At 35.7% G+C, this 22,692-nt stretch overlaps 1 protein-coding gene across 1 annotated transcript; it reads right to left on the bottom strand.

The window, feature by feature from the left end:
- Positions 1 to 13,103: 13,103 nt before the first annotated feature.
- On the bottom strand, positions 13,104 to 16,179 carry LOC133182553 (uncharacterized). The gene is made up of 4 exons (XM_061317401.1): positions 16,149 to 16,179; positions 13,772 to 14,267; positions 13,561 to 13,691; positions 13,104 to 13,414 (listed from the first exon to the last, which is right to left on the bottom strand). Exons 1-4 carry the CDS (start codon positions 16,177 to 16,179, stop codon positions 13,104 to 13,106), a joined length of 969 nt encoding a protein of 322 aa, XP_061173385.1.
- Between the last annotated feature and the right edge of the window lie 6,513 nt (positions 16,180 to 22,692).

The following is a 22,692-nucleotide window of genomic DNA, read 5'->3' as shown; positions in this document are numbered from 1 at the left end:
ATATATATATATATATATATATATATATATATATATATATATATGTGTGTGTGTGTGTGTGTGTACGCGCGCGCTTAAAAAAATCGGTCACATGTATATTATACAGTGTACATATGTGGCTTGGGCTTGACTTCATGAGATAATCTTGAACGCTTTAGCATGTTCAAGAAATCCTGTATCAATGTGCAAGAAATTACACCATTAAAAAAATCAAGTTTTAAGAAGTGTAAGATACTCCAAAAATTAATAATCCCGAACAAGGTCGGGAGAGAAAAGGTGGTTTATTCTTATTGTTTCACCTACTTTAGTGTACGGGAGTTAGGAAGATGATTGGACAATCTTGATCAGACATGTCAGTAATGATACTCACAAGTATAGATAAGCATGCAACATTTTAAATTTTCAAATTGGATTCTGTTGACATTGAAACTAAAAGGATTTTCTTTCTGAAAATTGTGACCGGTCGACAGGGGATGCTTACACCTTGTAGACACCTGATTCCGCCTATAAAAAATCCGGGGGTCCGTGAATTATAACCTGTTCAGATATTTGAATTTTTTGTAGATTTATTTTAGATCAATCACTGTTCGTTATTTTCACATTATTCATTCAACACTGAATTGTCTACGAGGTTTTCCGTTAACGCAACAGGGGTTGCTTACTCATCCATCGCACTTGATCCGATCCCAAACTGTTTCCAGAAGTCTGTTTTGTCTTTGCTCATAATTTGTATTTTTTAAATGGACTTTTGAGAATGATCATTGTTCGTTATCTTTACGTTTCATTTTCTATTTAAAGAATAGCAAACTGAGTCAGCATATGCTCTGACGAATAAGAACAGTTTGTCTGTTGTTTAACGTCGCTCTCGAGAATTTTTCACTCATATGGAGACGCCACCACTTGCCGGTGGAGGGCTGCAAATTTAGACCTTTACTCAGCACTGAGGTCCATTGAGCAGTGAGGGATTTTTATCGTGCTAGGACCTACTGCAACATGGGATCTCGGTTTAAACGGTCTCATCCGAAGGACCGGTCTCCACGTCCCTCAGTGGAATTCGAACCTGCGACCTATAGAACAAGTCCTTACATTGCGACCACTGCGCAACGCGGGCGACGACGAATGAATAGCTGTTGCCCAATCGTGTTTTTTTTTTCATTATATTATTCACATACATGTATGACTTTGTCTGAATCGGAATATGTCCTCTTTGTTATGAGAATGCAAGCCTTGTAAACTGCTGAGCATAATAATGTTGCGAATAGTATTGAGTAACGTAATTGCGTAACTTGTAACACTAAAAGACGGGCGCTCGTAGTTTTTAGTCTTTTTTTCGTTTTGACCACATGGTTCTTTCCGCCAATTTGCACAAAGCTTCTATAATGTCCTGTTATGATTTCATACAAAATTCATTAATAAATTTCCACTACTGGCCGATTCAGACTGCTCGTAAAAATAATAGCATTCCGTAATATGCCGTAATTTTGACAAGTAACAAGGAGAGATGGAATGTTTGGTAAATGATTTTTCGCATATAACAAGTTCTTTTGGTAAAACTAAAGGGAGAAATAAAATGTGCAAATCAAGAAGTAGACACATGTTTCTTTAAAAAGATATAAGCGAGTATTTGAAGAGATGGTAGAGTGATTTTGATGTCTAGTCGGTTTTGCTACTACATTGTATTACACAAATAAGAGTAAATATGATATTTTACGAGACGTACATATATATCAGAGATGTGAGCTCTTTTATATTTAAAGTGGAATATTTGTTATCGATCAAAAACTTATTTTCGAAATGTGCAAATGAATAAAATTTTATATAAAAAAAATAGAAAGAAAAGCCTTTTCAAAGAAAACAGAGCAAAAATTGGATATCTAGTCTAATTTGTTACGCATTCAATTTTTAACGTTTTCGTGCTTAGACAACGTAACGTCAAAAATAGCTTTACATGCAAACTTGCCATTTTTAAGGGAAATATAAATCAGCAGAATAAAATATTTATTAGTGAAAGAGAAGAAAAAAAGAGGATGAAAGAAGACAATATAATCCAAAAAAAGATCCTCGTAAGAAAAAGTCAACAATTCTGATTGGGATGTTTCAATTTCTAAAACGAGGTAAATTATTGACAAACAAGTTGATGAAACAAGAATATCAGCTGTCTCGTTTAAAGTCATCATTTCGTAAGTTCTATGATCGATACAATGACCTTGTCAGCAAATACAATTTATCATTGAGTCAAATGCTGACTGACGTTTTTCATACTAATTGTTAGGCCATTATTTACACACTGAATTGTCGACGGATTTTTCCGTTATTTCCCGATCATGACAAGGAGCACACGGCGGGTGTGACCGGTCGGCAGGGGATGCTCACTCCTCCATGGCACCTGATCCCACCTCTGATGTTTAGAGGTCCGTGTTTGCTCTGCTCCTATTTTGTATTGTTTAATGGACTTTTGAGCTTGAATACTGTTCGTTATCTCCATATATTTCATTTTAACCACCAAACATGTATCTCTGCTGGTGGACAGTCTGTCCCGAGGATACTTGTCGTTCGGTACCTTTTCATTCATGAGTACACAGAATAACGAAATGATACTGGCAGACGCGTCGCCCAGTATAAAAAGGCGTCACTCTTTTGAGTCTATAAGGGACACAGACTCGAGGAGTTCATTCGGTGCCCCTCGGATTATCCTGAGGGATATTAAACATACGTCATATGTACAGTCTTCAGATTCCCAGTTTTGGTATAAAACCAATAGTTCATACAAAAAATTGAAAGAATGTAAAGTTTCTATTACAGATATATTCGAAGACTCCTTTTCCGATCCCATGTCTTCTATTTCAAAAAAACTGTAAAACCTGTGACATTTTTGATAACTAACACTTCTTTCACCAGTAATCTTACTGGACAGAGCTTCTGTACCAAAACTTGGGAAAACCTGAACTGCAAATCTTCTAATGTTGTCTACGGAATAGAATGTAATCTTTGTGGACTTGTTTATGTTGGTGAAACTAAGGGATCACTCAATAAAAGAACATCAGGTCATAGATTTCAGATAAATAACGGGGGTCAGCAACTTTTATACAAACATTTTAATTTACCTGATCATTCAATTTTGTCCATGAAAGTTAGAATTCTAGAAAAGATTTACCACCACACAAACAGTCCATCACTGAGTACACCTTTCCGTAGGCAACGAGAATTTTGGATGAGAAAGCTAGGGACAGCCTTTCCTTATGGATGTAATGACAATGTCGATAGTGTTGGAAATCTTTCCAGTCCACAGTGTAGCAATGTAAATGTGATGGGACTTTTTAACCATACACAGAGACGTAAGCGTAGTCATGGGCATCGGTCTTACAATAAACCTTTCATACACGATGTCTCTTTTGATTCATTACTACCTTACGTAAATCAACAGTTAGGTCTACATCATATTCGCACCAAACTTTACTCTGTCCCTTTGAAACTTTTAAATAGTCTTCTTGAAAAGGTCAAGGAAAGTCCATTTTTTTATTCCTCGACACCAGAATATAGGCTCGGATCTGTGATTATGGATATTGCAAATCATAGGCTTTTTATACCCCCGCGTTTTACTGAAGAAAATGCGGCTAAAACAATCCGTTTTTTCCTTAAACTTCAATATGCCAACAAAGGAATTGACAGGGTTAATATAAGTAATATTCTTAATCACAAAATGGTCCAGTCTTGTTTTCCACCATATTTCAAGTTAAAGACTACACCTTGTATTTCCTACAAATATACATCGACTATTGCTTCCAAACTTTTTAATTACAAGAAAACTTTACAGGGCCTGGATATCGAATATCTGAAACATAATCCTCCATCGTGTTCATGTTCTTCTTCGCCCTATAACTATAGTCCTGCTGGACACGTTATTACTGGTGACGTTAATATAGTTAATAATGAGGACTTTAGATCACTAATTTTAAAAGGTCCTAAATTTAGGGAACCCCGATCCTTCAAAAATATTATGGATTCTGTAGAGGACTACGCCAGGCGATGGGCCAGACATGAAAAAGAAGACCTTGACACTTTGTCAGAATGGATTAAATGTATCAGATGTATGTTAATATCACGCATTAAAAGATTGAGGGGCAATATGAGAACCATCTACCCTTCTGTATTCAATAATCCAGAAGTGAAAACAGAATTAGATAGATTACATGATCAGTACGTACTGGTCCCTGCTGACAAAGCAGGTAACAACATTGTCTTTGTTTGTAAGGCTCATTATATTAAATGTATTTTAGAGGAACTGGATTTAGATCTACAAGTGGTAATCCAACTTATACTCGTAGTTCCCTTTCTAAGGAAGAAATTCTTCAAAATCATATGTCAGTTTTGAATATTTTGAATATTCCAAACAACCAAAATGAATTTGAATTACCATATTTATATTGGATTCCGAAAATTCAAAAAAAATCCTTACAAACAAAGATACATAGCGGGTTCCAGTAAATGTTCAACCAAGCCTCTTTCTTTACTCCTCACTAAGATATTAGCAGTGGTGAAGGAGAAACTTCAAGAGTACTATGCAACAATATATTCGAGAAGTGGTGTAAATCAGATGTGGATACTTAAAAATTCCAAGGAACTTTTGGAAAATTTGAAATCGCAAGATTTTACCAAAATCAACAGCTTAAAAACTTATGACTTTTCTACTTTATACACAACCATTCCCCACGATAAATTAAAGTCCAGGCTTTTTGATATAATTGACAGCTGCTTTTTCAATAAAATTGGAACTCCTAAATATACTTACCTTGTCATTGGTCATTTGCAAAATTATTTTGTTAAAAATCATTCTGATTGTACACACAAGTACTCTGAAGTTGACATTAAAAAGATGCTTGAGTTTCTGATTGACAATATCTATGTGGTTTTTGGAGACCAGGTCTTCCAACAATCTATTGGAATTCCCATGGGTACCAATTGCGCCCCGTTATTAGCAGACCTTTTTTTGTATTCATATGAAGCAGAATTTGTCCAAAATCTTGTACGTGAAAAGAAGAAAACACTTGCTGTGGCCTTCAACTCGACATTTAGATATATCGACGATGTATTGTCAATTAACAATGGTTATTTTCATTCTTATGTCGATACGATATATCCTGGTGAGCTTGAGATAAAAGATACCACAGAGTCTGACACATCTGTTTCATATTTGGATATTTTACTTGAAAAAGACGTAAATGGTAATCTAACAGCCAAGCTTTATGATAAACGTGATGACTTTAACTTTTCAATCGTCAACTTCCCTTACTTATGCAGCAATATACCTTCATCACCGGCATACGGGGTATATATCTCTCAGTTGATTCGATACGCAAGAGCATGCTCTACGTATGAACAATTTCTAAAACGAGGTAAATTATTGACAAACAAGTTGATGAAACAAGAATATCAGCTGTCTCGTTTAAAGTCATCATTTCGTAAGTTCTATGATCGATACAATGACCTTGTCAGCAAATACAATTTATCATTGAGTCAAATGCTGACTGACGTTTTTCATACTAATTGTTAGGCCATTATTTACACACTGAATTGTCGACGGATTTTTCCGTTATTTCCCGATCATGACAAGGAGCACACGGCGGGTGTGACCGGTCGGCAGGGGATGCTCACTCCTCCATGGCACCTGATCCCACCTCTGATGTTTAGAGGTCCGTGTTTGCTCTGCTCCTATTTTGTATTGTTTAATGGACTTTTGAGCTTGAATACTGTTCGTTATCTCCATATATTTCATTTTAACCACCAAACATGTATCTCTGCTGGTGGACAGTCTGTCCCGAGGATACTTGTCGTTCGGTACCTTTTCATTCATGAGTACACAGAATAACGAAATGATACTGGCAGACGCGTCGCCCAGTATAAAAAGGCGTCACTCTTTTGAGTCTATAAGGGACACAGACTCGAGGAGTTCATTCGGTGCCCCTCGGATTATCCTGAGGGATATTAAACATACGTCATATGTACAGTCTTCAGATTCCCAGTTTTGGTATAAAACCAATAGTTCATACAAAAAATTGAAAGAATGTAAAGTTTCTATTACAGATATATTCGAAGACTCCTTTTCCGATCCCATGTCTTCTATTTCAAAAAAACTGTAAAACCTGTGACATTTTTGATAACTAACACTTCTTTCACCAGTAATCTTACTGGACAGAGCTTCTGTACCAAAACTTGGGAAAACCTGAACTGCAAATCTTCTAATGTTGTCTACGGAATAGAATGTAATCTTTGTGGACTTGTTTATGTTGGTGAAACTAAGGGATCACTCAATAAAAGAACATCAGGTCATAGATTTCAGATAAATAACGGGGGTCAGCAACTTTTATACAAACATTTTAATTTACCTGATCATTCAATTTTGTCCATGAAAGTTAGAATTCTAGAAAAGATTTACCACCACACAAACAGTCCATCACTGAGTACACCTTTCCGTAGGCAACGAGAATTTTGGATGAGAAAGCTAGGGACAGCCTTTCCTTATGGATGTAATGACAATGTCGATAGTGTTGGAAATCTTTCCAGTCCACAGTGTAGCAATGTAAATGTGATGGGACTTTTTAACCATACACAGAGACGTAAGCGTAGTCATGGGCATCGGTCTTACAATAAACCTTTCATACACGATGTCTCTTTTGATTCATTACTACCTTACGTAAATCAACAGTTAGGTCTACATCATATTCGCACCAAACTTTACTCTGTCCCTTTGAAACTTTTAAATAGTCTTCTTGAAAAGGTCAAGGAAAGTCCATTTTTTTATTCCTCGACACCAGAATATAGGCTCGGATCTGTGATTATGGATATTGCAAATCATAGGCTTTTTATACCCCCGCGTTTTACTGAAGAAAATGCGGCTAAAACAATCCGTTTTTTCCTTAAACTTCAATATGCCAACAAAGGAATTGACAGGGTTAATATAAGTAATATTCTTAATCACAAAATGGTCCAGTCTTGTTTTCCACCATATTTCAAGTTAAAGACTACACCTTGTATTTCCTACAAATATACATCGACTATTGCTTCCAAACTTTTTAATTACAAGAAAACTTTACAGGGCCTGGATATCGAATATCTGAAACATAATCCTCCATCGTGTTCATGTTCTTCTTCGCCCTATAACTATAGTCCTGCTGGACACGTTATTACTGGTGACGTTAATATAGTTAATAATGAGGACTTTAGATCACTAATTTTAAAAGGTCCTAAATTTAGGGAACCCCGATCCTTCAAAAATATTATGGATTCTGTAGAGGACTACGCCAGGCGATGGGCCAGACATGAAAAAGAAGACCTTGACACTTTGTCAGAATGGATTAAATGTATCAGATGTATGTTAATATCACGCATTAAAAGATTGAGGGGCAATATGAGAACCATCTACCCTTCTGTATTCAATAATCCAGAAGTGAAAACAGAATTAGATAGATTACATGATCAGTACGTACTGGTCCCTGCTGACAAAGCAGGTAACAACATTGTCTTTGTTTGTAAGGCTCATTATATTAAATGTATTTTAGAGGAACTGGATTTAGATCTACAAGTGGTAATCCAACTTATACTCGTAGTTCCCTTTCTAAGGAAGAAATTCTTCAAAATCATATGTCAGTTTTGAATATTTTGAATATTCCAAACAACCAAAATGAATTTGAATTACCATATTTATATTGGATTCCGAAAATTCAAAAAAAATCCTTACAAACAAAGATACATAGCGGGTTCCAGTAAATGTTCAACCAAGCCTCTTTCTTTACTCCTCACTAAGATATTAGCAGTGGTGAAGGAGAAACTTCAAGAGTACTATGCAACAATATATTCGAGAAGTGGTGTAAATCAGATGTGGATACTTAAAAATTCCAAGGAACTTTTGGAAAATTTGAAATCGCAAGATTTTACCAAAATCAACAGCTTAAAAACTTATGACTTTTCTACTTTATACACAACCATTCCCCACGATAAATTAAAGTCCAGGCTTTTTGATATAATTGACAGCTGCTTTTTCAATAAAATTGGAACTCCTAAATATACTTACCTTGTCATTGGTCATTTGCAAAATTATTTTGTTAAAAATCATTCTGATTGTACACACAAGTACTCTGAAGTTGACATTAAAAAGATGCTTGAGTTTCTGATTGACAATATCTATGTGGTTTTTGGAGACCAGGTCTTCCAACAATCTATTGGAATTCCCATGGGTACCAATTGCGCCCCGTTATTAGCAGACCTTTTTTTGTATTCATATGAAGCAGAATTTGTCCAAAATCTTGTACGTGAAAAGAAGAAAACACTTGCTGTGGCCTTCAACTCGACATTTAGATATATCGACGATGTATTGTCAATTAACAATGGTTATTTTCATTCTTATGTCGATACGATATATCCTGGTGAGCTTGAGATAAAAGATACCACAGAGTCTGACACATCTGTTTCATATTTGGATATTTTACTTGAAAAAGACGTAAATGGTAATCTAACAGCCAAGCTTTATGATAAACGTGATGACTTTAACTTTTCAATCGTCAACTTCCCTTACTTATGCAGCAATATACCTTCATCACCGGCATACGGGGTATATATCTCTCAGTTGATTCGATACGCAAGAGCATGCTCTACGTATGAACAATTTCTAAAACGAGGTAAATTATTGACAAACAAGTTGATGAAACAAGAATATCAGCTGTCTCGTTTAAAGTCATCATTTCGTAAGTTCTATGATCGATACAATGACCTTGTCAGCAAATACAATTTATCATTGAGTCAAATGCTGACTGACGTTTTTCATACTAATTGTTAGGCCATTATTTACACACTGAATTGTCGACGGATTTTTCCGTTATTTCCCGATCATGACAAGGAGCACACGGCGGGTGTGACCGGTCGGCAGGGGATGCTCACTCCTCCATGGCACCTGATCCCACCTCTGATGTTTAGAGGTCCGTGTTTGCTCTGCTCCTATTTTGTATTGTTTAATGGACTTTTGAGCTTGAATACTGTTCGTTATCTCCATATATTTCATTTTAACCACCAAACATGTATCTCTGCTGGTGGACAGTCTGTCCCGAGGATACTTGTCGTTCGGTACCTTTTCATTCATGAGTACACAGAATAACGAAATGATACTGGCAGACGCGTCGCCCAGTATAAAAAGGCGTCACTCTTTTGAGTCTATAAGGGACACAGACTCGAGGAGTTCATTCGGTGCCCCTCGGATTATCCTGAGGGATATTAAACATACGTCATATGTACAGTCTTCAGATTCCCAGTTTTGGTATAAAACCAATAGTTCATACAAAAAATTGAAAGAATGTAAAGTTTCTATTACAGATATATTCGAAGACTCCTTTTCCGATCCCATGTCTTCTATTTCAAAAAAACTGTAAAACCTGTGACATTTTTGATAACTAACACTTCTTTCACCAGTAATCTTACTGGACAGAGCTTCTGTACCAAAACTTGGGAAAACCTGAACTGCAAATCTTCTAATGTTGTCTACGGAATAGAATGTAATCTTTGTGGACTTGTTTATGTTGGTGAAACTAAGGGATCACTCAATAAAAGAACATCAGGTCATAGATTTCAGATAAATAACGGGGGTCAGCAACTTTTATACAAACATTTTAATTTACCTGATCATTCAATTTTGTCCATGAAAGTTAGAATTCTAGAAAAGATTTACCACCACACAAACAGTCCATCACTGAGTACACCTTTCCGTAGGCAACGAGAATTTTGGATGAGAAAGCTAGGGACAGCCTTTCCTTATGGATGTAATGACAATGTCGATAGTGTTGGAAATCTTTCCAGTCCACAGTGTAGCAATGTAAATGTGATGGGACTTTTTAACCATACACAGAGACGTAAGCGTAGTCATGGGCATCGGTCTTACAATAAACCTTTCATACACGATGTCTCTTTTGATTCATTACTACCTTACGTAAATCAACAGTTAGGTCTACATCATATTCGCACCAAACTTTACTCTGTCCCTTTGAAACTTTTAAATAGTCTTCTTGAAAAGGTCAAGGAAAGTCCATTTTTTTATTCCTCGACACCAGAATATAGGCTCGGATCTGTGATTATGGATATTGCAAATCATAGGCTTTTTATACCCCCGCGTTTTACTGAAGAAAATGCGGCTAAAACAATCCGTTTTTTCCTTAAACTTCAATATGCCAACAAAGGAATTGACAGGGTTAATATAAGTAATATTCTTAATCACAAAATGGTCCAGTCTTGTTTTCCACCATATTTCAAGTTAAAGACTACACCTTGTATTTCCTACAAATATACATCGACTATTGCTTCCAAACTTTTTAATTACAAGAAAACTTTACAGGGCCTGGATATCGAATATCTGAAACATAATCCTCCATCGTGTTCATGTTCTTCTTCGCCCTATAACTATAGTCCTGCTGGACACGTTATTACTGGTGACGTTAATATAGTTAATAATGAGGACTTTAGATCACTAATTTTAAAAGGTCCTAAATTTAGGGAACCCCGATCCTTCAAAAATATTATGGATTCTGTAGAGGACTACGCCAGGCGATGGGCCAGACATGAAAAAGAAGACCTTGACACTTTGTCAGAATGGATTAAATGTATCAGATGTATGTTAATATCACGCATTAAAAGATTGAGGGGCAATATGAGAACCATCTACCCTTCTGTATTCAATAATCCAGAAGTGAAAACAGAATTAGATAGATTACATGATCAGTACGTACTGGTCCCTGCTGACAAAGCAGGTAACAACATTGTCTTTGTTTGTAAGGCTCATTATATTAAATGTATTTTAGAGGAACTGGATTTAGATCTACAAGTGGTAATCCAACTTATACTCGTAGTTCCCTTTCTAAGGAAGAAATTCTTCAAAATCATATGTCAGTTTTGAATATTTTGAATATTCCAAACAACCAAAATGAATTTGAATTACCATATTTATATTGGATTCCGAAAATTCAAAAAAAATCCTTACAAACAAAGATACATAGCGGGTTCCAGTAAATGTTCAACCAAGCCTCTTTCTTTACTCCTCACTAAGATATTAGCAGTGGTGAAGGAGAAACTTCAAGAGTACTATGCAACAATATATTCGAGAAGTGGTGTAAATCAGATGTGGATACTTAAAAATTCCAAGGAACTTTTGGAAAATTTGAAATCGCAAGATTTTACCAAAATCAACAGCTTAAAAACTTATGACTTTTCTACTTTATACACAACCATTCCCCACGATAAATTAAAGTCCAGGCTTTTTGATATAATTGACAGCTGCTTTTTCAATAAAATTGGAACTCCTAAATATACTTACCTTGTCATTGGTCATTTGCAAAATTATTTTGTTAAAAATCATTCTGATTGTACACACAAGTACTCTGAAGTTGACATTAAAAAGATGCTTGAGTTTCTGATTGACAATATCTATGTGGTTTTTGGAGACCAGGTCTTCCAACAATACAGCAATTTGAATTTCAGAGAAAATCTTTTAGGCATGTTTATAAAGTATCTATACTTTTTACCAATATTATCTGAACTATTCTAAATATGAGTCGAAAAATTACATTCCACAGCCAACTTTTTAATTTTTTTCTTTTCACATGTGTATTCTTTATGACAAGAACTTTGGGTACAAACGTATTTGACCACTTTACCGTTTGACCTACTTTTGCAAACTTTTACCAAATTATAACCTTGGCCATAACTACTGAACGGTTAGAGCTAGGGCCTTCATACTTTACACTTGTATTCTTTTTGATAAATTCTTTCCTTGGATGGAAATATTTTTAACCTTGACCTTTGAGTTTGACACTATTTGAAAATTTAGCCTTGGTCATAAGTTTTGAATGATTGGAGCTAGGGCTTTCATTTTATACATGTGTATTTCTTATGACAAGAACTTCCCTTGGTACCAACAATTTTAACCTTGGACTTTGACCGACTTTTGAAAGACTTTGACTTTGGCCATTACTTTTGTACGGTTGGTGCTAGGGTTTTCATTTTAGACAGGTGTATTCCTTGTGACAAGACCTTCCAGTGGGTACCAATTACAATTGTGATCTTTTGGAGTTGACGTACTTATGCGAAACATTAATATTGACCATAATTTGTGAACGGTTGACGCTAGGGCTTTCATATTTCACAGGAGTATTTCTTGTGAAAAGACCTTCCCTTGGGTACTAACAGTATTGACCTTTTGTCCTTGATCTTTGAGTTTGACCTACTTTTGAAATACCTTAACCTTGGTCATGACTTTTGAACAGGCTTTCATATTTCACTTGTGTATTCCTTGTGGCAAGACCTCTTCTGAGTAGCACTTTTGTTTAATCTCTTGACCTGGACGTTTGACTTTCATTTTGAGAAGCTTAACTCTTCGCCGTGAGCTGCAATACTTTTTCAAAAACACAATGTGTATTCCTTGTGACAAAGACCTCTTCTGAGTAGCACGTTTTTTTAATCTCTTGACCTTGAACTTGGAGTTTGACTTGCATTTTGGGAGGCTTAAACCTTCGCCGTGAGATGCAATACTTTTTCAAAAACACAAGTCATCTTGTTAAAACATGAAAGTATTTTATATATATATATATATATATATATATATATATATATATATATATATATATATATATATATATAATTTCTTCATCCAAACCACACAGTCTCGACCTCTCCAGGACTCGCACATAAGTTGCACTTGGTTCATCTAGTTTGCTAATCGAATTTTGTTTGAGTTAGTTCTTCTTACTTAGTTTTGATGCAGTTCTGTAATATTATTTGATATACATGTACCTGAACACCGTTTCAGCATACAGAAATGAAAGCTGGACTACTATTGAAAAGTACTAGTATAAAAATGAAGAATGTTGGTGCATAAAAAATTCAACATACTAGTAATCTTGTATATTGCTACATTACTCGAGACGAATATTATGACCATAGACCTCATTTGATTCAGTTGATGATTCAGTATTTTTGATTTATCATTATTATCATTCTTTTTCCTGTTACAGATTTGTGAAGGTTTTGTGTTGTAAAATATTTTTTGTCTTAAATTTCCTCTTTACAAAAATTCATTCCGATACTCTAGTCTCTGTCGTCTGTGATTTTATTACAGAAATGACAGTCGTCGTTTTGGGGAGTGTCTGACGCTTTTTGTTTCTACGCATGATCAAGAAGACGATTCCATTTAAAACCCCGCCTATGTTAGAAAATGTCGTCACCAATAGAAACATTTCAATAGGTACGTTTTCAACTGCCATTTGCCAGGCTCCGTATACCACCAAAGCCCACCACTGAATAATGAATACCAATACAAACAAAGACATATTTTTGGCTGCCTGAGCGGCTTTTCTGTCTGAATTCGCCTTTTCTCCGATTGTATCTATCAAGAAAAGTATACAAAATGTCATAAACGCGAAGAAAGCAACTCATTCTCTTAGAAGTTGAAGAAAACCAAAATTATTCAGTCTTCCTAAATTGGCAATTCATGTCAACAATAGTGAAAACAAAAAGGACTGTTATACTAACCGGCTAATCGTTTTGTCTCCGAACGAATCTTAAACCATGTAATTGTATAAAGAATGATGTTCAAAGTTATTACAATCAACACTGGTATTGCAGAGAAGAAAAGAGAGGAGACGTCTCCCGCTACTCCACAGCTGCAAGAAATTACAAACCATGCTAAGTATTATAATTTAAAATGTATTGCTCAAAGTATACTGATTTAATTTGTACTCACTATGCTCCAGTTGGCCCCATTTCACCTGCAATAGTGACAGCAAGGCACTCAAAGAATGGAAATCCGAATGTTAACAAGAGAAGTTTCCAATCATACTTTCCAAAGTTTATATTTTTACCGAATTTCATCAGAGCAAAGGCGTTAATTGCAATAAGGGATACCAGAAACATCTGAGAGGAAATAAACATGAAAATAACAAAGCCATAGAATTCGCACAGTTCTATTGGATGGACGTGGTCTTTGACAATTGCCATATGGAAATGATCCATGAAGTGAGCGACGTTAAAGAAACCATCACAAAAAGCCAAATAAACGACGAAACGTTCGCATTTTGACCACGATTTGAAGAACGTTTTTGCAGATTTTGTGCAAAAAGATGCAACAATTATAGATATAGCTGAAAAGAGGCTCGTTAGAATGCACGTGAGCGCAAGGGAATGGATCACATAAAAATTGGTGGTGCCCAACCCTGCCACAGGGACATCGTAACGTGGGTCTGTCATTGATTTTCTGATGCCGGGAGACAAAACAACTGTAGAAGTCCAGTCATGAGGGTCTACTACCAAGAGACAATGCAGCTGTTGAAGTCCAATCGTCAGGGTCTAGAGGTCCTGGCCTTTTATGCTTATTTTTTCCATTAATCGATGGGGTTAAATTAATGGAGATTTATACATTGATGAATTTTTATTGACTTTCTAAAAAGAAAAACGATGTCAGTTTTCTTAGAACAATGGTTATAAAGATCTGGAAAACATGATGTACTTTATTTCGTATAGCAATTTCAATATTTAAAACCGACGAGATAATTAGTATCTATCGTGTTATTGTTGGATTAAATGTGAATGAACGGGAATCTATAAATGAATATCAGGCACCTGTCTTCGACAGTAATCTTTAGTTACACAGAAATCCTTTATACGTGAAAGACGTAAATGAAATGTTTTAAGTGGTTAGCAACAGTATTGAATTCCAAATTCATAGAAACGCTCAATTTGTTATTGATTCTTTTTGCTTGTGTACTTTCTAACATTAAGAACACCCCTGCATATATTTTTACTACATGTGTAGAATCACAAGTTCCTTCTTGTTGTTTTGGTACGTTGTTTTCAATTTACGTGGAAAAATTTTGCTCAGTAGCTTTGGCAATCATGCATGTATATTTTTACATGTAATCTGTATTTGTTAAAAGTCTTTAAACCTTATGACTCTCATTCGCTAGGGTTTACGTTCTGGGAATGACAATAATATATCATTTCCCGGAAAATCTTCAAGTCATTCCCAAAGCTAACGTTCTGTAAATAATAAGAAAAAGTTTTTTTCACTAATGTAGAAGTGAAAAATAAGTTCGTTTTAAAGTTATATAAATTCCAAAAATAAGAAACATGAAGATAACTAAAGTCTTACATTTTGAATCAAAGAATGAGTTGATTTGGAAACTAGTTGATATACAGTGAAGTGATAATAGATCAATGAACATAAGTTTTCCTGATTATTACTTCGCAGTTTGGTACAAAGCATTAGCTTCTTACCTGATATTGTATAATCACAAAAATGATAGGCGCTCCTTTTATTCTTCATTCTATTAAATGCTAATTCCAGGGGGAAAATCACGGAGTGAATGTTCATGAGCAATGTATTCGAAATTGATATATTTTATTGCACTTTACAAGGGGGGCATTTGGAAACTCATAAATATTAAATTAAAGATGCTTCACGAAGTTTTTCAAGGAATTTGATTTAGGAAAATTATGATGATAAATTTTCTTTATAAATGTAAATAAATAATATTTTCTAAACGCAAATCCGAAATCTTGACGTGTGACGTATTTGACGTCTGCGACATTATAGCACAAAAGTTGACAGAACCATGACAACTGAGGTTCCGAACCATTTAGAGCAAAGGGCGTACTTAGAGTAAAAGCGCTTCTCGATTATAACATAACAAAAATCAAAGCTGAATTAAACAAAGTATATGGACCATCGATATCTGCATTCCTATCCTACTGTTATGAGATGGTTAGGTCCATTTCAAGAATGTCGACAGACGCTTGAAGATAATCCTAGTAGTGGAAGACCTGCAGCTGCCATACTGACACTGTACGTGAAACAGATCATTGAAACTGATGCAACGTACATAGTTAATATTCCATATTTCACCGGGTAGTAATCAGTAGTAATATTAAAAAGGAATTTTTAATGTTGAAAAAAGTTTGTTCTCGATGGGTCCCCCACATTCAGACAGATGAACAGAAGAGGGTACAGGAAGAAATGTGTCAGCAGTTAGTCGCAATATACGAATATTGCGATTCCAAACTTTAGACGAAATTGTTACTAGTGACGAAATGTGGATTTTCTTTTTTCGAACAAGAAATAAAACGAATTACTAAAGTTTGGAAGTCAGACGTCATGGACAGACCATAAATTACATGGCGCACTGCACATTCGTGAATGCTATTTTCTTTAATTTGCAGTAACCTGTCGCACAAATTCCTGTCCCAGAGTCTACCAGTTTCACTTCTAAATTCTACAAAGAAAAAGTATTAACCAAAGTTGTTTAGCATTATGAAGAGACCCTCCCTCACATTGCAACCCGTGGCATACATTTACTTCATGACAACGCACCAGCCCACAAAGCCTCGAATGTTACCGAATATCTGTCAGGGATGAACATTAAAACTTTACCATAAAATCATACATCCCTGATCTAACTCCCTGTGGCTTTTGGCTGAATCCACTCATCAGGGATGCCTCATATGGATAAATGATGTTCATTCTTCTCATTTACATATCGGCCATATTGGAGCTATAATGGCGACAGATTCCATAAAGGTTTATATACAGAACCAACAAAAACCCGCAGATTTTTATATACTATTTCGGATAAAGTTCTTCCGCCGATGTTTAGATTTTTCTAAATATCTTCTACCGGAAATGACCATATTGTTGATGGCAAAGTGAAAGTTGCGACCGCCTTTTTGATTTGAAATTCCGAAGCGAGGGTATAATGTTTTAATGAAGGAAAGTTTGCTCTTCGTACATTATCAAGAACAGGCAAAAATAGGATTCAGAGAGCTATTGGTAGATAAACAACTTTTCAAATTTTGTCAAACACCATGCCACTAAATCTCAAACCTGTAGCCAATCAAATTCTTACTGCTTGTGCATTTTTGTGCAATCTACAAAAAACTCTTGTTAAGTAATTGTTATCAAGAAAAAAAAATGTTTCAGGTTTGTTAAATTTTTATTTTCAAAATTTCAAATAACATTTTGGAAATAACTAGACAATGTATATTGTACAAATTACATGTACCTCATTTTAAGGAATGAGTTTAAATTATTAATTGAAAGTTAAGCATTCCTTTAAAATAATTTTCTTTTATATTGTTATATACTGCATGCACTGCAAGTGCTACACAAATTCCTGAAAGTAGCACAAGTTCCTGAAAGTCGCAGTTAAAGTTTATTTATTAAATTTAAGCTACTTTTTATATTTAATGATTAAATACTCAACATTTAAATTAACTGTATTGCTAATACTCTTAAATATCTGAATTCCCAAGTGTATATTTAAAGCGAGCATGCTTTATGTCTAGATATAGTCAAAAAAAAGAGGTGTTTTTCTTTGATCTGTTGATGCTTATATATATATATATATATATATATATATATATATATATATGTCCTGGGTGCAGCAAATTTCTGACTCTTGTGGCATTGATTACCTTTACAAGCGCACTATATTTTATCTACAGATGTAGGCAGTCAAACTTCTGTGCATGCTTAGGAATGTTACAAATTCCCGAACATATTAGCAGTCTTTTACTGTTATATACGACAAAACCTCATACTATTTGATGATCCTTCTGTACTGATTTAATCTTACAAAATCATTCATCTCAAAGTTTACAAGTTAGAATATTTTTACACAATTTAATAAACTGAAACAGAACAGACCTTCTACAAAGGCATGCAGAAAGTAATGTAAGTTTCAAAAAAGTAGAATTTCCTTGATAAAATTCTAAGCTCGTAGCTATTGAATTGTTCAGTTGGTCTCCTGTAAATGTGTAGCATGAAGCTAATGTAAAAGCACTCGACTCGAAGCTAAGAAAAATTCGCCCAATCTTCCCTCTCTTCTGTACATGGTGTTTATGGTTTTTTCCCATACAATGCTTTCCGACTCCGCAATAACCCATTTGGGCTACAAATATCATTATCATGAAATTCATCGTTTTTTCTCTTCACTAAGTGAACAAAAAAAAAAACATTAAAATTGCAATACTGCCGCATATTTAAGAGATTGTCTGAAAATCTGCAGGTTTATCTCTGCGTATGGAATAGGTGGTTTGTTTTCAGAAATTTTTGTTGAGCAGATACAGAACCATTACTATCATTACTTAACAATTTTCCTCTTTCTAAACGTTGCAATTGGTAAGATCATGTTTTGATTTTCGCTGTATAAAAATTGTATTTTAAACTATTTAAATTGTATTGCGGGCGTCAGCACTTGGGTATTGACCACCCAGAGCACAGTCCATACATTTATTGTCATCATGGACCATCGCACGTTTACGTATATGCTTGTTTGCCATATGTATTGGTGAAGTTTGTGCACTTGAGAATTAATTCAGTGCACAGTTTATCCATTTGTGGGTCGTCACATAATTTTTGAAATTGTTGTATTGCGGGAGCGGCTCTCTGGTAGCCCCCAAATTAAAACATCACCGCAGCCAGTCACACCCGGCGTGTGCTCTTTGTCATGATCGGGAAAAATACATAGACAATTCAGTGTGAAAAAATAATGGTCTAATAATTAATATGAAAAAGTCAGTATTCGACTTAATGAAAGATTCTATGAAATGTATGGAGATAACGAACAGTATTCAAGCTCAAAGGTCCATTAAACAATACAAATTTTGGAGCATAGCAAACACGGTTGGAAGTACTAACTTTTATTTTAAGTTCACTGGGATATATCGAGTCAACGTATGAATAGAAGTTAATTGAAAACACATCGTCGATATATCTAAATGTCGAGTTGAAGTGTTTTCTTCTTTTCATGTAGAAGTTTTTGAATGTATTTTGCTTCATATGAATACAAAAAAAAATAGATTTGCTAATTAGGGGAAGCAATTGTTATCCACGGGAGTTCAAACAGATTGTTGGAAGACCTGATCTCCAAAAACTACAGAGACATTGTCAATCAGGAACTCAAGCATGGACTATAGAGATAACGAACAGTATTCAAGCTCAAAGTCCATTTAAACATTTAACAATACAAATCGGGAGCAGAGCAACCACAGACCTCCAAAACCATCAGAGGTGGGATCAGGTAACATGGAGAAGTAGCATCCCCTTCCACTAGTCACACCCGCTGTGTGCACCTTGTAATGATCGGGAAAAAACGGAAAATCCATAGACAATTCAGTGAGTAAATAATGGCCTAACAATAAGTATAAAAAACGTCGGTCAACATTTGACTAAATGAAAAGTTCTATATGCTGACAAGGTCATTGTATCGACGATAGAACGTGAGAAATGATGACTTCAAACTAGAATGTTGATATCATTGTTTCATTAATTTGTTTGTCAGTAGCTTGCACCGTTTTAGAAATCGCATACTCTTGCGCATCAAATCAATTGGGAGACAAAAAACGCCATACAAAGGTGAGTTGGATTATACCACTTGCAGATTTAAATCCCAGTTCCTCTAAAATACATTTAAAATAATGAGCCTTTCAAACAAAGACAATGTTGTTACCTACAGACGCGTGCCAAACATGAAGGTAATTTTCTCTTCTTTCTTTCACTTCCGCTCATAAAGATCCAAATTCCTGTGCGTTAATCTCGGTTTAAAATTAAAAGTTATCCCTCTTGCATGGCAAAGTGAAAGTTATGACGAAGTAGTCTGACCCTGCAGTTACTGGAAGTGTGACATCGTCTGCTTTTCTATATATAGCTGTTTATAATGGCAACAAACAGACGTGAGCTGTCATTGACGGAAAAAATGCAATTGCAGCAATATACCCTTATCACCTGCATACGGGGTTTATATCTCTCAGTTGATTCGATACGCCAGAGCATGCTCTACGTTTCTAAAACGAGGTAAGTTATTGACAAACAAGTTGATGAAACAGTCTCGTTTAAAGTCATCATTTTGTAAGTTCTATGGTCTATACAATGACCTTGTCAGCAAATACAATCTATCTTTAAGTCAAATGCTGACTGACTTTTTTCATGCTAATTGTTAGACCATTATTTACACTCTGAAATGTCGACGGTTTTTTCCGTTATTTCCCGATCATGACAATGAACACACGGCGGGTGTGACCGGTCGGCAGGAGATGCTCACTCCTCCATGGCACCTGATCCCACCTCTGATGTCTTAGAGGTCCGTGTTTGCTCTGCTCTATTTTGTAATGCTTGATGGACTTTTGAGCTCGAGTACTGTTCGTTATCTCCACATATTTCACTTGTGTGGTACAAAATGAATAGAGAGAAGACTAAATAAACACCAATAAAAGTTATCTTTTGTGAGGAATGTACGGTGGAATTGGGTATGGATAAATGTATTCTTGTTTGGAGACGGCCCGGGGAAGAGTGGACACCCCCTTGCTTGAATCCTGGTCGTGGTGCACGCACGAGTCTAATGATCTGGGGTTCTATTATCAACGAAGGTATGGGATCAATTACTGTTGTAAAGGGTAACATTAATGCTGCAAAATATATAGAGATCATTGACAGTTACGTCTGGCCAGTAATTACTTGTCATTTCCCGGATAACAATTATATATTCCAAGATGACAATGCTCCCGTCCATGGAGCCCGAACTGAGAACGAATATATTGGAAGAAAACCACATTAACTGCATAGAATGGCCAGCCCAAAGTCCAGATATTAATATAATTGAAAATGTGTGGCGAAAATTAAAACGAACTGCAAAAACATGTTTATACCATTACGAGTGTTGCGTTACTAGAGGAGGCAATTCGGAATAGCTGGGTAGAGATCGACTTAGATTTCACCAGAAACTTATACCATTCTATCCCCAAGCGAATCCAGACTGTTATGAAAGCAAAAGGAAACATAACAAAGTATTAGGTAGGTCAGTGATCATTTATGTACATTTTGACAAGAGATAAAAACTGGAACTCGCTTCACGTCTCACAACCGCCATCTTGGAATTATCTTCACTTTTGGCACGCGTCTGTACTTTGTCAGCTGGGACAAGAACATACTGATCGCGGGTGTAATCAAACTCTTTTTTTCACTTCTGAATTATTGAAAATAGAAGGCTAGATGTTTTTTAATAATCTACATTGAGGCCAATGAAGCTATCCGATCTTAGGAAACGTCTTAATCTTTGTTCTAACTTGAAGATGACGATGAGCTTAACCTAATACATATCCTAGGAGAGTAAGTTGACCTAAGTTATAAAACAAATATGGCCTTTGTTTATTGTTTAACGTCCCTCTCGAGAATTTTTCACTCCTATGGAGACGCTACCACTTGCCGGTGGAGAGCTGCAAATTTTGACCTATACATGGCACTCAAGGCCATTGAGTAGTGAGGGATCTTTTTTCGTGCCAGCATCTACTGCGACACAGGACCTCGATTCACGCGGTCTCATCCGAAGGACCGTTCTCCATATCCCACAGTGGGATTCGAACCCGCGACGTAAGGATTAACTCTTACTCCGCGACTCTAGAGCGAACGCTCTAACCGCTGCGCCACGCGGGCGACAAAATAATGTGGCTTAAAGCTGAACACGACTCGTAAATAGGCATACGCCATTTTCGATATTAGTATCTACGATATCCTCCTCGCATTCGTTACACCTGACTGCTTTATTGTCACGGGTATCGGCGTGGCATGGCGACCTGCGTGTTTGTGCTGGTCCTCTTGCATTACATTTGTTTATATTTTATTGCAGTTACGTGTATTTGTGTTTGTTTGTATACTGCACTGACCTGTGCACCTATTGCAAGTTTCTTTGATATCTTACTTTCCTGCATAAGAAGAAGAATTCAGTTATTTTTCGTCGCTACCGAGTGCTGTATAGTATACGTCCGTCTACACAGGTGACGACTGATTACACTGAACAGTGACTAAGTCGGCCGCTTTATATAGGGGTCCTCAGATATAGCGAGAATCCGATCAAAAATGGCAGACACATTCCTTGTACGAATCGTGTTCAGCTTTAACAGTATGTTTACGAGGGTTGTTCGGAAAGTTTGTGGACTACCGTCATAACTTTTTTACTTAACGTCATATTATATCCAAATTTGGAAGAAATATTTCAACAGTAAATTCAAATAATGTGCATTAAAATTTTTTAAAATATATTGGTTTATTTCAAACTTATTTAGACTTTAAAAATGCGAAAATCGGATCATGGAGCAGGTCAAAATTTTGTAATTTACAATCAAGACACTAAATAATGTCTGAAGTCATATCTTCTGTTAAATGACACAAAACGGAAAAAATCTACATATTCATATTAAGTATTGTTTCATCGTTTCTGATTCCAAATTATGACTTAATATTTTGCTTCGTTGAAAAGAAATTAGTTTCAGAAGATAGGCAGTCCTCATTGAAAAAGGCAAAAAAGATGACTTCGTAGAACGTCACGGAGCAGCAGCTAACCATACAATTTTGTGTTGTACTCTGGAAAACTCCAGAAAAATCTCTGAAAATGCCGGAGGAAGTAGGAGTAAGAAATATTTCCACAACGAGCCATGCACGTGTGTGTACATGGTACAAGCGATATTTGAATGATGGACTACTCTGCTTAGACCATTGTGATCTGTGAGAAAACGGATTATCTGTAAAAATCTTATCAAAACATTGAAAAGTTAGTATCGTCATGCTAAGAGTTTGGCGCTTAATAGATGCTGATCTTATGGAGTGAAAAAAATATAAAA

The sequence above is a fragment of the Saccostrea echinata genome, unplaced genomic scaffold, assembly GCF_033153115.1.
Source record: "Saccostrea echinata isolate AGI-Se365-2 ecotype Australia unplaced genomic scaffold, CSIRO_AGI_Sech_v1 ptg000009l, whole genome shotgun sequence".
In the NCBI taxonomy this organism is placed as follows: domain Eukaryota; kingdom Metazoa; phylum Mollusca; class Bivalvia; order Ostreida; family Ostreidae; genus Saccostrea; species Saccostrea echinata.
The sequence above is the reverse complement of the archived record's forward strand: the minus strand, read 5'-3'. Positions and strand labels throughout refer to the sequence as shown.